Below are 14964 nucleotides of genomic sequence, written 5' to 3'. Positions count from 1 at the left end.
TATGTTTTAAGTAAATTTTTTAGTGCATGTATATTTATGCTAATAAAACTTGTTTTCCCCAAATCAGGCGCACATTAGAATTAAGTTCAACATTTTTCATACTTTCAGTGCCAAGATTGAATTGCAGGTTGAAATTATTGTGCTGTTCTGTGGCTCTTGCTGGCGTAGTGATGGTTTTTATGTTGATGGGGCACTTATTTCAACTGTGGATTTGTTTTCTTTTTGGCCAGGATCCTGATAGTTACTCTCATGCCTTCCATACATAATAAAATTGTGGACTTGGTACTCCTCTCAGTTTCAAAACTAATTGCCATGGAGCATTATGGAGTTCTGTTGGAGGACAGCTTTGGTCTTGAAATTATTTTGATAGTTTTCGGATCCTCAGCCTGAGCATGATGGGCAAATAAAAACATCTACATAGTCTATTAAGAGTTTTGTGTTCCTGAAAATAATCACAGGCATATATACCTGCATAATAATGATTTCTAAGTTTTGGTACAGTAGTATACTTTGTTTGAAGCACTTTTTGTCATAACATAATTCTTGCATTTTGATATTAGAATAATTTTGTAACTTCTTTGGCAATGTTGTAATACTAAATAAAAATGAAGATTAAGTTTGCAAGCAATTGCTAGCCCTTCTAGATGCAACATTTGCATCCTGCTTGCTTTTGGCAGTTCCCTGATATTTTTTTCACACATAGGTTAAAAGTTGTCATGTACTATTTCCTCTAGAATTCCAGCATTATTCTTAGTGAATTCTTAATGTTCTTATTCCAGTATCTAAATCAAGATGGTCAAAAACAATGGCGCCCATTTAGTTTCATTCTTATGTAACATAAATTGTGTCAAGTTTCCAGTATGTGGCACAGGTTGAACAGACTCCTGTTTTGCTTGCACAAAGTACAGAATGAAAGATCATGATCTATACAGTTGAACAGTCAGTATCTCTGAGAATGTTTATAATAAATTAATATTGCTGTAAGCATTGTGCTGTTCTTAATTTAATCGGTCTAAAATGAAGCAATAACCCCTGGGAGCTTCAGACTATTTCAAGTCTCAGTAAGTTTTTAAAAATTAATTGCTCTGATACTGTAACTAAAATCATGGGTGATCTCTTACATTCCTTTGGAAGAGATCATTTGAAAACTCAATTATGTCATCTAAATGCACTTAATATTTCCAAACATCTTGGACCCTTGTGCATACACCTTTATTGTATCAAATGAATTGGTTCCAGAGTTTGCTTCTGCCAAAGCACAGAACATCACACTCTCTGAAATGTAGAGGGGTGGGTTATCAATTCCCCCATAACCTCAGTGTGCACCTTGTGCATGTTCAGAGGATTCCTTGGACCTTCTGGATCAGATTGCTCCGATCATAGGCTCCAAGCAAGGGAGGGATCAAGTAGGAAGGATCATCAACCCTAATTCAAAAGTCTTCCCAGGAAGGCATGGTGTGGATTCAAGCATTTTGCTATGTGGTGCCTCATTTACAACATTTTTTTACCCTGGGAGGTGTATTTCTTAATATATTTGTCAACTTATAATTGTAGTGGTATAGCCAATGATGCAGTAATGTCACTGAGGGAGTAGAGCTGGGAGTTTTCAACCAGTTTTTGTTCTGCTTTGCTAAGACTTCCCCTAAAAATCACATCACTGAAAACGTATTCATTTTATTATCAAATGTTAGTAAGATCTTGGATGCTCTGGGTTGCAATTGACCTTGGGGTGGGGTGGGGGCTTTGGATTGCTGATGCCAGCTATATAGGCTATCAAAAAGAAAAATACTGCATACTACAATTTGTTTTATCTGTGGCTGCCTTTGAAACGTCCCAAAGTTGATGCAAAATAGAACGTTGCTGGTAGGTGAAAGCTGCCAGTAACATACCGCGCCAGTTGTGGGAATGCTGCATTAGCTTCCGGTAAGCTGCTGAGTATAAAGCTCTTTGTGGGCAGCACTGACCCTAGTGTGTTCATCCCAGATGGAAATGTGGAAAGTATCACTTGCTATGTAAGATCAGGAGCGTAATATTTTGGGGGGAGAACATACATGCTATCCTTCACCACTGGAGATCTGAATGATGCCTTCCCTGATGGCATTCAGGAGGACAAGCAAAACTCAGCTCTTCCACAGAGCTCTTAATCAAAATTGTATTAATTGGATTTTGAAGAATTGAATATGGTCACTAAATAGATGCTGGGGTTAAGTTGTGATGTGGATTGGTTATAGTTACGGATTTTATGAGGATTGTTTGCTCACTGATGGTCTTCGTAGCGTTGGCAATACAGTGTATGAATATTGTAGATAAATAGTAAGTTGTAAAATAAAATGGATACTTGGTTAAGAAAGGGAGCAGGATGCGGAAGTCATAATAGTAATGAACAAAACTTTCACAACAACAGCTCAGTGTATGGCTCTCAGTTGTAGGAACTGATACTGTACTGACTGGGAATTTACTCACTTCTGCTAATAAGAGCTTGTGTGCTGCTCAGCACAAATGCTTTAATGGAAGCCGGCTGTCAGGAATGCCCTGAATAAAATCTGTTGAAAACAAATTCATATATCTTGATCAAAACCGCAACAAAAAGCCTAGTTAGTTGTCCCAAACGCTTCTTGTAGTCCCTTAGGACAGTCCATAAAAATACCTTCACCAAGCATGCTGAAATATAACTGATGTTTCTTGCTGCACTGCAAAAGCCTGCTAGTAAAGAAGTGGTGCTGACGATCTGAGTTTGTGGTACAGCTGGAGTTTCATTCTTTCAGAAGTTTCAAGTTTCATTCTTTCAGAATTACATTTTGTAATCAGTTGCCTAATAAAACCGTATCTTCAAACACAGGATAAAGTGGTGCCATTGTTTGATCAACATTCTTAGCTATGCATATATAGGATGCTACTTTTTTCTAAGGCTTTCCTGCTACCAGGAAAGATGGTGTTGACTTAATCACATTCAGTTATGTTAGGCTGCTGAATCTCTGCAACTAAGTTATTCCAATTCCCCTTGTTATGGCAGATCCTCTAACACAAGTTACAGCTTTAGTTTTGCACTGTAAATTCTTAAGCTGTAGTTAAGAATTTATCCACCTTTCACCCTGTCTATTTGTTAGCAAAAAGTTCTAATTCCAGTCTTACTGCTAGGTCCAAAATGTCAAGTTTGGGGATAATAACATTTGTATTACTGAATTTAGACTCTGTCCTTTTGTTTAATATGGCTTCAACTATGCCCATTTTTGCTTCTCAAGAAAGTTGAGCATATGGGTTAAATGGAACAGAGTGTGTGTATATTTTTCTAACTATTTAGAAGAGGAAAGGGTTACGGTTACCATCTTCTGGTGTGGCATCCTGAGCAATTCGAAGTGGAGCTGCCTGTGAAGGCTTTTGTCCCACCACCAATTTAGTTTCCTGGAAGGGACATTGTCAGGACTGTTATTTATGTGGAAGAGAAGCGTCTTGTCTCCAGAAGGACCGGGGGGATTATTTTTGAAAGGTTTCTGCTGCCAACCTTCACTGTATTTCCTTTCTTGCATTGTGACTATTCTCAGCAGCTGCGGAAACGGTGATGGAAGCTTAAAGTTCAATTTGCAGGGCTTTTTCTTGAACCTGGCTTGAACTAAAGTGAAGAGGGCTGATTCTTTAGGCAGGGCTTAACTCCACGCTTTTAAGTCCATCCAGGTAAAACTAAAACTGTCTGCTGAAAAGACGAAATTCTTCGTGTCTGGGGAGCCAATCCTGAACATCCACTGCTACTCGCATCAAATGCAACTTGATTCCTAGAGTAATTTTGTCTTCTTGTTAAGAGCCCAGTGCCAGCAAGAATTCCTGGAAGCCGGATCCTAGGGACAGTTCCTAGGAAGGCAATTCAGATCATCCCAGCCTGCAATCCAAGGCCTGTTTACCTGCAATCCAGAAGCAAGGAGTCTTACCACACCAAGTCCGAGCATGTATTTCCAATTTAAGCTGCAAGAGACTTTCAAAGACCCAGAAGGGTTGTGTGTATCCAAGAGGGGAGGGGGAAGCACCCCCCAAACGGTGCTTTTTTTGTAGGATGAGACCTCCCCCCCTCCAAAAGGAAGACCTGCGCTGTGCTAATGCCCCCTTTGCTCCCAAAGGAAATAGTTTTGCAAAGGAGAAGAAAAAGCTGGTTGCCACTTCGAAACAAATCTCTTCTAACCGTCCTTCCTCTCCTTAAACTCAACCCGGATGGATCCCATCGGATCTTTTTTGTACCGTAAAACCTTGGCGAGGTTAACGAGGGCCGGAGAGCGCATCCCAGGTGTCCGCGAAGCAGAAGCGAAAGGCGTGAAAGCCCAAGGTCGCCCTGCTCCATTTCGCCGCTGCTTCCCGCCGGCTTCTGGACCTCCATCCCGGGGGCCTCGCGTGGCGGGCTGGATCCCCTCGCTCGCTTCCAGGCTACCCAAATCAAAGTAATTTGTGCCGGTCGCCCGGGTCTCATTTTCCTGAAGGGGATCGGGAGTCTCCGGGCTCCCCGTTTAGGCAACTGCGGCAGGAGGCCCATCTCGCCCCCAACCTCCAGGACAGAGCTTCATGCTCTCCTCGCCGCCGCCCACTTCTTTGGCAGTAAGGCCCAGTGGTGAGCCAGACGTGGTCCCGCGAATATCTGCCCGGGAGATTGCCGTCAGGGGCTGCAAATCAAGCACGTTTTAGGGCTACCAGATTTGGGCTGCACAAATCCGAACGAGCACCCGACGGTAAGAATGAGTTACCGATGTCTGTATCGCTTTGCTGACAGCGCCCGGATTTTTTTGCAGTCCAGATATGGTAACGCTAATCTTCTCATTTCCGGTTTTTATTTTCGAGGTGCCTTGAAACGTGCAATCCTGGGAGTCCATTTGTGCTGTCCTTGAGGAAGGGGGAGCTTCCGAAGAAGAACCGAAGTGGCCAAGAAAGTAATTCCGTCCTTCTCTCACGCACCATTCGGCAGCCATGCCCCAGCAGGATAGGGGGGCCGCACCCAGATCTGCGCAAAGGAAGATTAGTGAAGACCTCTGACACCCTAAAAGAAGAGTCCGGAGCTCTGGGCGACGGGCAGCGGCAGAGATCCTAAGCAGCCCCATCCTCCCGTCTCCTCCCTTTCTAAATGCTTCCCCTAGACATGCCTTCGGGCGCCCTGCCTGGGAACGTCAGTCCGTCTCTAACAACAACTGTTGGGGAACGCTACCGGGGCTCTCTGAGCGAGTTGCGCTAAAAGCCGATCCTTGCACGGTTCCTCGGGAGAAGCCACCCTTGAGGCGTCCAAGCAGCTGCGGAGCGAGTCTTCCAAGTACCGCCACCAGCCCCCGGCTCGCTGCGCACACACCTGCCCCCTCTCCCCAAATCCCGAGCAGGGCTCCCTGGCCTTGTCTTACTGCTGCTCCACAACAGCCAAACGATCCCAGGGAGCCGCCGCCCTATCGCTTGCCCAGCTCAGCTAACTAGATCGGATCAAATAGATCGGGGGCAGGGGAGGAACACCCAACTTCCAGGCAGTCTTCCTGAATGAATAAAGTTCAGAAAAAGTTGAAATCCCTTAAAAGGCATTTTTCAATTCTTCCAAATATTCTGGGAGGGTCTCCTTGGAGCTAAAGTGGTTGGCTCCACTTTGTTCGTTAGTCCCCCCCCCCCTCAAAAAATCCTAAACGTGGCTATTTCCAGCTCTGCTCTTCTCCGAGCTGGCGAAGACGCTGGAGTTGAAGCCGCTCGGGGCTTCTGTAGGGTTCCATACGCGCCTGTCTCGGAAGCCTGCCCGACTTTCTTCGGGGTCCTGGCGAAAGTTTAGGAGAGGGCGCAACCTCTTTTTAGAGAAGGTAGGTTTGGACGCACCGAAGTAATGCAAAGGTCGTCTCCCGTCTCCCGTCCCCCGACCTTCCCACTTCTTCTGCTTCCCCTTCGGACCTGGGGTTGGTTTCGCAGCACCGACTCCCAGGGGTGCAACAGAGGATTGTCTCCCCTCCCTTAGGAAAAGTTATTTGGGCTGGTCCACTTGAGGCGGGGGGGGGGAGTTAATTTTGTGCGAGCGCCCCAGGAAAGAGAGCGAAACGCTCGATCCGGAATGAACAGATTTTAACTGCCCCACTTCGGTGACTCTAGGAGACGGTGCCAAACCTGGAGCTGAGAAATCGGAGTCACTCAGCTTTGGGAAGTGGGACTTTTACACGGCTGTTTTACAAAAGGATTCATCCCCCTAAATAAATAAGTAAAAATCCCACAAATTTAAAGCCATTTCCCCTTGTGAAAATAGTAACCCTCTCTAGTTACGGTGATTTCCTGGGGTCATTTTATTTAAGCGGCAAGGACGTTAAGTTTTCATGACGAGAGGAGAATAAAATTCTGTGTAGATTTGACATTTTCTAGCTTCTTTGTTTCCTGTGGTTCAGCCATTATCTGAAGAATGTTTTCAGCTTCTCGGTCTGAAAGAACTAATTTATTTTTTTGCGTCATTGCATTTATTTTTAAATAAGTATTTCTCAAACAAACCCCTAATGTCTAATCGTATAGTTGAAGTATCACATATCCTTCAAATAGCGCCGCAAAATTATTTGATGGCTATCTTCCTTGCAATTCATATCATTTTAGATAATTTCGAATTCCTACCTCTCCGCTACTCAAACCCTCAATTAAATGTGTTTTATAATTTATAACATATGGGCTACATCTAGTTTTAGCCAGATTTTATTTTGCGTTCATTTGCTTTGGCTACCAGCCGATTAGACAGAACAGATCGAGAGCAGCACATTTCACCTCCAATTCCTAAACGGATTCAATCTCTCCAAAAGCCCCGTTAAAAACAACAACGATTTCAACAACAAAAACAACAAAAGTCCAGTTTTACTGTACTTCAAGGTAAAGTTTTCCGAGGATCGCCAAAAGGAAGGTATAATAAGCAGCTGTTTCACAGCGGCCGCTAGTGGGTGCTATCGTTCTATGAAATTACAGGCTGCTGGCGGCAGGCGACCAGCGCAGCGGACCCAGCGATTGGTATGTCTGGAGCGGGACCTGCCGCGTGTCCTTCAATTTTAGGACTCGGCTCCAAATTTCGTCGCGTCGCCCCCTCCGGATGAGTTCTTCGCCCGTTTGGGCCAACCCTACCGCGCCGCCCGTAAAGCCCCCAGTTCCCGGGATTGGAAGACCGCCTGCAAAGCGATCCCGCGCGCCCTGGCCGCTCCTTCGGGCCCGAGCTGGCGCAGAAGCGAGGAGAGGCAGGCGGGCTGCGCGGAAGAACCGCGCCTTCGGCTCGAAAGTGGCATCTGGGCGAGAAGAAAGAACCCGAAGCCAGAACACCCTGCGCCCCTCGGCGCCCCTCCGGTAGTAAGAATTTGGGCAACTAGCTCCCTGGGAAGGAGGCACAGGATCTCACTGCGCGAGTTTACTGAGCCTGGCGTCGCAAGCGAGCCACCGGCTTTAGTAGGGGAAGGAGTTAAAATGCACCCCTCCTCCCGGCGCGCTCCTTACGCCAGCAGTTAGTCCGCAAGGAATTTCACAGGCTACGATCCGCCGTCTGCAACTGGGACGGAAGGGTCGCGAGGTCGGCGGCCACAGGCGACCGGCTTTGCAGGCGGGGAGAAACGAGCCGGAGCAGCCCAAAGTTCGCGGGCTCCGAAGGGCGTTCTTCCCTTTCGCGCCAGCCAGCTCGGCGGGGCGCGAGAGAAGCGGGAGCCACTCCGTGCGTCCGGGCCTGACGAAACACACCTGCGCCCAGACGGGAAGCCGCGCTTTCCTTCTCGGTCCTGCGCGCAGTGCCCTCGCGACGGGGGCTCGCGCGGCAGGATGGGGCGCGTTACCTGTCCCTCCCTCCCCCTCCCTTCCCCGCGTACGCCCCGCCCCTTTCGAAGGTGGACTCCGGGCCTGGGCGTAAGTGACAGTGGCGCCACCCAACCAGCACAAGACTTGCTGGAGAAGGGGGGTGGCCGGGTTTATAATGAGGAGGCAGGGCGCGGGAGCAGCGACTCGGAGCTTCACTCTCGCCTTTGGAGTCTGGGAGGAGGCCGCGGCCGCAGGAAACCCCGCAGCCCGGCAAGAAGCGGACGAGCGAGGTTTGAGCCGGAGGAAGAAGAGGGCGGAGGGGGAGGGGAAGGGAGGCGGCGGCGGCGGGAGAGAAGAGGCAGCGGCTGCTCCGTGTGGCGGCGGCGGCGAATGTGAGGTCGAGCGCTCCTGCCTGCCTGCCTGGTCTCTCGCTCCGTCTTCTCCGTTCCTCGCCGTGTCGTCGTCGGCGGTGCGGGCGCTGGGAGCCCGCCGGAGGCGTCTCTGCCTTTGCCGGGCTCGCCCCGCGGGAGAGGGGACGAAAAGCGTGTGGACGCCGGGAATAACCAGCTTCTTCTCGGGGGCTGGGACGGCGATGGAGCCCCGCGGATCTGCCGCCGGGCGGGACCGGTTACCTCGCTTTCTTCAAGTGGATTTATAGAAGGGGCGAAGAAACTGCGGGCGCCACCGGGGAATTGGGCGTCCTCTCTCCCGGCTTCCTTTCGTTTTTTCCTTCGCACCGTTCCTGGTGGCCGGCGGCGAGGCGGGAGCAGCTGAGCGCAGCGGCGGCGGCAGCGGCAGGACTGAGCGACGGGCGGTGCTCGTCGTCGTCGTCGCGCTCCTTTGGCGGGCGACGGGGGGGGCTCCCGGGGGCGCTGTGCATTTCGCCCGTCGTCTTCCAGCTCGGGATTGCGGGTCCATGCCGGCGGCCGTGCGCCCGACGACTTAAGCCAGGAGGGCGAGCTCGCTGGCTGCCCGGGATTTGCCTCTGGTTGTGGCTCCTTCGTGGTGGGGGATTGTGGACGCCTTCGTTCTTCCGGCGCCGCGGAGTTGGCGAACCTTTGGGGCAGGACCCGCCGGCGGCGCCCCCGACCATGGTAGCGCGCCGGGGGGGATCCCCGCTCGGGAAGTGCTGCTGGGGAATCTGGGTGCTTTTGTGCCGGACGGCGCTGGCCAGTTCGCTGGTGCTGGAACCAATCTACTGGAACTCCTCCAACTCCAAGTAAGTGCCCGGGGCGGCTCGCTTTCTCTCCAGCCCCGGCGAACGTGGATGGGCAGGGGCAGCCTCGCTCGCTCGCGCGGCCAGGCCCTTTAGACAGGCCGCAGGATCGCCATCCTAGCGAGCTGCGGAGTGCAAATGGGTCGCAACGCGGGCGAGGCCTGGGAAGCGGGACTGCCATCGGGAACGAAAGGGGGAAGGAGCCTCAGCGTGGTCCTAGGCCCTACCTCTCCTAGGTGGGCACTTCGGCTGCTGAGCCTCTCAGGTGGTTGGGGGCTGTCTTGAAATACCGCGCAGCGATTTTTATTTTCTGCGCGCGGGCGTCACTGCATCGGTGCGCACGACATTCCGCTGCTTTAGAAACGAAACGCGGAGCGTCTGTTTGTCCGTAACCCGTACGCTGGTCTTGAGGCTTTCCTTGAAAGGAACGGGGCCCAGCGAAAGGCATCTCGGAATGATTTCTTGGGCGAGAAGAGGAACAGATGACCGGCTGGGCGTCGGAAGAAAAGCTTTCTGGCCATGCTGAATACAGAATGATAGTCGCCGGCCTGCTTTGTGGGGTTGGCAGAAGTTTAAGACCTTTGTAGGCAGACTCGCCATCCCTTTCCCAGGATTGCAGCCTCTTGAGCAAGGGAGGTGTGTGAAAAAGTGGGAAGGGATTGAAGAGACCAAATTCTTCCCTGTTTGCCCTCTATTTATAGACCCAGGTAAAGGCTTCCAGGTTTAATCAAGTCTTGTTCTAATTTTGGCAGTGGAACCCAAGCCAGTGTGTCAGGAAAGAGCTTTGCCCAGCTGAATGCTTTTCCACTGCATGCTGCCCTTCACAGAGCCAAGCAGAACAAAGATATGGGCACCCCAAAAGGGTTGGAACTTGAGACAGAGTTGATGAAGAGGATTCGAAAATGGGAAGTGGTGGGAGTTTCCACCTTAAGTCTAGTGGCTTTAGACGTCTCCCTTCCCCCATAGAGCTGCAGGGGTAAACTTCTGGCGTTCAGAATTTCCAATCATATGATATGTCAGTGAAGTATAATACTGTAATACACATGCTTACATAAGGAGTTTATGCTTAGAATAAAGGGGAAAAAAATTTCCATGAGAGAGGATTTGATACTTCTTTCCCCTGTTGAAAAATGTCTTCCTGCAAATAACTAAACCTGTTAACTTTCGCAGTCTAAGAAGCCATCATTTGCATTGAATTTCTGTTTTTTGTTTCTAAAATTAATGTAGAGGAAATGAAATTCTCTTGATAGTCTTTCTTGAGAAAACAATTTTTAAAAAGCCACATTAAGGTCCATGGTTTAATGGTTCATTAGCAAATGGTTTATTGAAAATTATTATAAGCAAGATCCACTTCTCTGCATAACCTCGTAAGCTTGCTGGATGTGGCAGAAAACAAGTTTCTCTGTAAAATAACAATCCAGTTGGGAAACAGCTTTTCTGGCAAGTGTGAAATAGTTTGAGTTTGGTATACTATTTTTGCAGGCTGTATGAGCTCCAGCTAAAATGACACACATTTGAAGTTGATTCTAAAGGCAAAAGAAGTTTAGTTAAGATATCATGTTCATAAATTAAACCACATTCTGATGTCCATCATTTTTCTTCCACTCTGCTGTTGATTCTACCCAGCCCTCTCCTTTCCCCAACGTTTTTCTGGTCCAATGCAGCCCTTCGTAACATAGATAGCTTAAACGTGAAAAAATGAAGACCGGCTCTTTATTTTCATTGAAATGTGGAAAACTGGCTTATCCTTTGTGGGATCACGACATACTTGTCCAGGTTTACTAACACTTTCTTCCTTTCCTGAGATAGATATACACTCTTGCTCGTTGCTGGACCTGGATGCCAAGAGCTTATTTTAGCACTCTCTCTGCAATTTAGAAAAGATTTCATGTTAAATTCAGTTTAAGCCAGGTAAGAAATCTGCCTCGAAGGATTAGTCGAGTTTATTTAAAGTGCCTGTGTATGTAACTGCATGCTGAAGTGGAGAAGTCATCCTGGCATGTAGTAGTGTTCAGGTTAGTCCTAGAGAAAAAGCATATTTGCCCACCTACCTTTAGGTGCAATCTAGTGATTGCATTTTTCCTACAGAGGTCACTCTTCCAGTACATAAAAGACCACTTTGCGGTGCTGTAGTCATTTCTTTCTCCTTTCAGTTTCTGGGGCTAACTTGCCTACCTGCTTTTTCTGCTTTTCCCCCTGCTCCTTAACCAAGTGTTCTATTTCAGTCTCAAATGATTTACTTGACTCCCCATTTTATAGCACAGGGCCTTGTCACCAAAACGATTCTTCGATTTTACTTGATAGAAATATCAACAGCAACCTTAACTATGATTTAATTATCAGCACTTTCTTCTCTGCCACTTAAATGTGGAATTTCACGTAAATGGTGCCCAGTGATGGGATTGAAATGTTTTGCTATTAATTATTCAGGCTTCATCACCTCACTGAGGTAGCATGCGTAAGTGGCCTGCACTTTGGAATAATGCATTAGTAATACTACACTATGTGAACTGTGTCTGATTGTCACTTTTAATCAACATATTGTATTTCTGAGTGCTGCTCTGTTCTGTGCCTGAAGGATGGCAGGTTATTCCTTAAGAGAAAGGAAAGCTCTTTGTAGAGAGATTTTTCTTTTTCCTCCCTATCCCCAGTGATACTTAGAAGAATCTGGATCCGAGGTTGGTATTTAGGGTTGCAGTCGTAAACGCACCTTCTATGGAATAGTCTTATACAGCAGAATGGGATTTACTTGTGGGTAAATGCATAGAATTGCATTGTAATACTTTTCCAAAGTTTGAAGATATAATTAGTATAATTGATACTGAGCCCTTTTTGCTCAGGGTGAAAGCCTACCGTAACTCAGAAATCTATTATACGGAAAGTGATCAATGGAGATTTCGTCAAGAGCAGCTCGTAGTGAATGTGAGGTAATGCCGTAGAAGGTGAACCAACGTTCTTTCATGACCTGATTTCCCAAGCTGCAGTTCTGTGATTCACTTTGGTGACCAGCATGTTTAGTAGTGGTTAGGAAAGAAAAACAAGGCAATCAGCTGAGACTTTTATATTTATGTTCAGCTGCAGCTTAATACCTTTGTCATGAAAGTACCCTCTATTTTTTTTTTTAAGTCAGTAAGGGATACAACATACGTTGTGCTTTGCTCTAAGATTTTCTTTGGATGTGATTTCTATGTCTTTTCAGCCATCCAGAAAACTAGATGCAAAGGTAGTAATATAAGGTCTTGTATAGCTGTAGGGACACAAAGTGAAGAAATTTCTTCCTGCCAACGAAAATATATTGCCTTGCATATCTTGGCTTTTTTTCTTTGTAGCCAGTAGGGCAATTTCCCAATTATATATAAGTCTCAAACTGAAGTTCTGTTAGGTGGGTTTCAGAGTGAAGGACAGAAACATTTACTTATCAGTGAGGTTACTTAAATTTGTCTTCCTTGTGTAGAGAAGTTATGTCAGCCAATGGCGGAACTCCTCTCCTTAATGAGATGTAATTTGACTAAGGAAAAGCAAACAAATAGCCAAATAGTGTCTCCGATAACCTATTACACATAAAATCCGCAGCAGTTAGCCTGAATAAACATCAGCCTGTCAGAGACTGATAAAATGGCCTACAATTGATGGCCCTATTTAAGCTGTCTCTTCAGTAGCATAAACCAGCCTGCCTCTCATTGTTTGTTTGTGAAATTCTTATTCTTGTTTTCTTGTAGGCAAACAAATGCACATTCACTACTGAATGAATAGCTCCTTGAACTGTGCTCTGCAATTTACTTTGGGTTAATCTTGTCGGTTTTAATACAGAGGAGGAGGAAAGTGGGGATAAATTGTGAGTGCCTTCACATCACCATTTCTTGCATTTTGTCAGGATGATAAACTACAACTAATGGGGAGTCTTGCCTCACAAGGATATAAAAGCTATCAGCAAGGAGAGATTGCATCTTTCAATATGTTTAGTAAAACTTCTCGATGATTTATTTAGAAATCCAGAGCTTTGCTTCTTAATCCTAACTGTTATTGACTTGTGTCCACGAAATATATATATAGTGATACCTGGGAATCGCTGGGTATGCGTAAAAATTATTTTCTGTGAGCTATAGAATGTGCAGATGAAATCTTTGTTTATCACACCTTGATATGATCTCCCCAAATGTATAGGGTTTTTTCATACCACCAAGAGAGTGGGAACTCATAAAACTGTCTTCATAATAAAAGACCATATGTCTGTAAAGTATATCTGACCTTGTAGTATGGAAAGTTAACTTTATATAATGAAACTAAGTCCTTATTTTAAGTTTTCGCTTAAAACATAACATTGCCAGTTGTGGTTTAAAGTTAAAGGCTTATGTAGTATAGTCCTAGCTATGTTTAAGTCCATTTGAGATATGTCCATATGCTTAAAGAGGTTTACTGTCAAGTAAATAGATACTTGATTGCATTCTTCAAAGTAGTGTTCCCCACATAGGTGACCTCTGGATGTGTTGGACTGCAATTCCCATAAGACTGAATCATGTTGGCTGATAGGTTTGGGAGTGGCAGTCCAAAACATTTGAAGGGCACAAGATGCAATGAGTAACTGAAGCTTTAAAAAAATATTTAGATTATGTTTACCTACAGGAAAAGGCTGTTTTTCTGATTCAATGATTGCTTTTTGCCCTTATATACATGACTTTTGCTATTATATACATGATCAGTTGGGAACATTGTGTGTGTGTATAAAAATCTCAAAGCCTCTTACCTGTAAGCTTTCTGAAGTAAAGCAACTCTTAGTTCAGTAATTGCCATTGGGCAACGCAGTCACTGAAAGTCAAGTTGACATAGTAAGTTTTTTCCTCTTTTCTTTATATCTTACTCCTTCCCTGCTCATGAAACAGTTCTTTGATGGGGAAAAATAACCCCAAAGAAATTCATTGAGGTAGCAGCATACCATGTAGGAAGCAATACCCTTCCTTCCTTCCTTCCTTCCTTCCTTCCTTCCTTCCTTCCTTCCTTCCTTCCTTCCTCTAAATGAGTCTGGCTGGTTACCTGTTTCTAAGAAAAAATATTCTGATCAATGTAAAGTAGGCAGGAAAGGTGATGGCCAGAGACTATGTCAGAACTGCTTGGGAACAAAACTCGTGCTGATCCATTGTTTTTCTCCATAGGCGACATATACAAAGAAGTACCACTATTCAGCCCTTCAGCCATGGTGGAAAATGTAAACCCCTGACATGGTTCTCCTTGTTTAACTTGTTTAATTCTTATTTTGAATTCAGTAGTATAGTGGCTGTGTGAACTCTGAAGATTTCTTTGATAATCCATTTTGTAGTTCCAAATCAAAAACAAAATGAAAAGGTCGGACACAATTTGCTTTTATTTTTAGGCAAATCAACCCTGCTCCTAGTTAATAAGGGGATTACAACCCAGACTAGGCCCTTACAGATGTAATGTAAATCAAGGGCAGGGTATAAAGAAAGTGATCCCTTTTGATTGAAGTATGGTAAAAAGGCATAGAGAAACTAGCAGTGGTAATCTGATTGTAGGGCAATAAAACCACCATTTTCTGTCTTTCAGATAAAAAATAATGTGGTAAATCCATGCTGCTCATAAGATGTAAAGACAGATAAAGGGGGATGCCATGGCAACATATAGATTAGCTTGATGTTGGAAATGACATGTCTGTGAAAGGGATGTAGGAACTAAGGGCCTTGCTTCAGGGCTGCAAGGTATTATGTGAGAATTGCAAAAAAAAAGAAAAAGAAAGAAAGAAAAAAAACTTGGGGGGTTGGGATTAGGAAGTATAAAGGCCTGCTTGTGGCCAGGCTGGATGGGCAGCAGAGAAAGGCTGTTCAGTTCTTGCTCATTGGTGGTGCCTAATATGGTAAAGGTGGATTTCATTTACTGCCTTTTTTTTATTGCTGAGATTTGGATTGATTAAAACTTTGGAACCCTGGAATGGTTCAGATGCAAAAGTTTTTTTTTCTTTTTAACTCCAGCTTTAGCTATGACATACCTTCTGTAGG

General features: G+C 45.8%; 1 protein-coding gene across 2 annotated transcripts in view; it reads left to right on the top strand.

Annotated features, from left to right (window-relative positions):
* Positions 1–8066: 8066 nt before the first annotated feature.
* The window catches only part of EFNB2 (ephrin B2), a 49924-nt gene continuing 43026 nt past the window's right edge, over positions 8067–14964 (top strand). The window contains exon 1 of one of the 2 annotated variants that reach the window (XM_063304833.1): positions 8067–8959. In XM_063304833.1, the coding sequence (XP_063160903.1) occupies positions 8832–8959 (128 nt within the window). In that variant the 5' untranslated portion in view covers positions 8067–8831. The remainder of the gene's footprint in view (positions 8960–14964) is intronic. The other variant, XM_063304832.1, reaches the window with a different exon arrangement.

Source organism: Candoia aspera, chromosome 5 (genome assembly GCF_035149785.1).
Source record: "Candoia aspera isolate rCanAsp1 chromosome 5, rCanAsp1.hap2, whole genome shotgun sequence".
Taxonomy (NCBI): domain Eukaryota; kingdom Metazoa; phylum Chordata; class Lepidosauria; order Squamata; family Boidae; genus Candoia; species Candoia aspera.
Note: the sequence above shows the minus strand (reverse complement) of the source record. Positions and strands in the feature narration are given on the sequence as shown.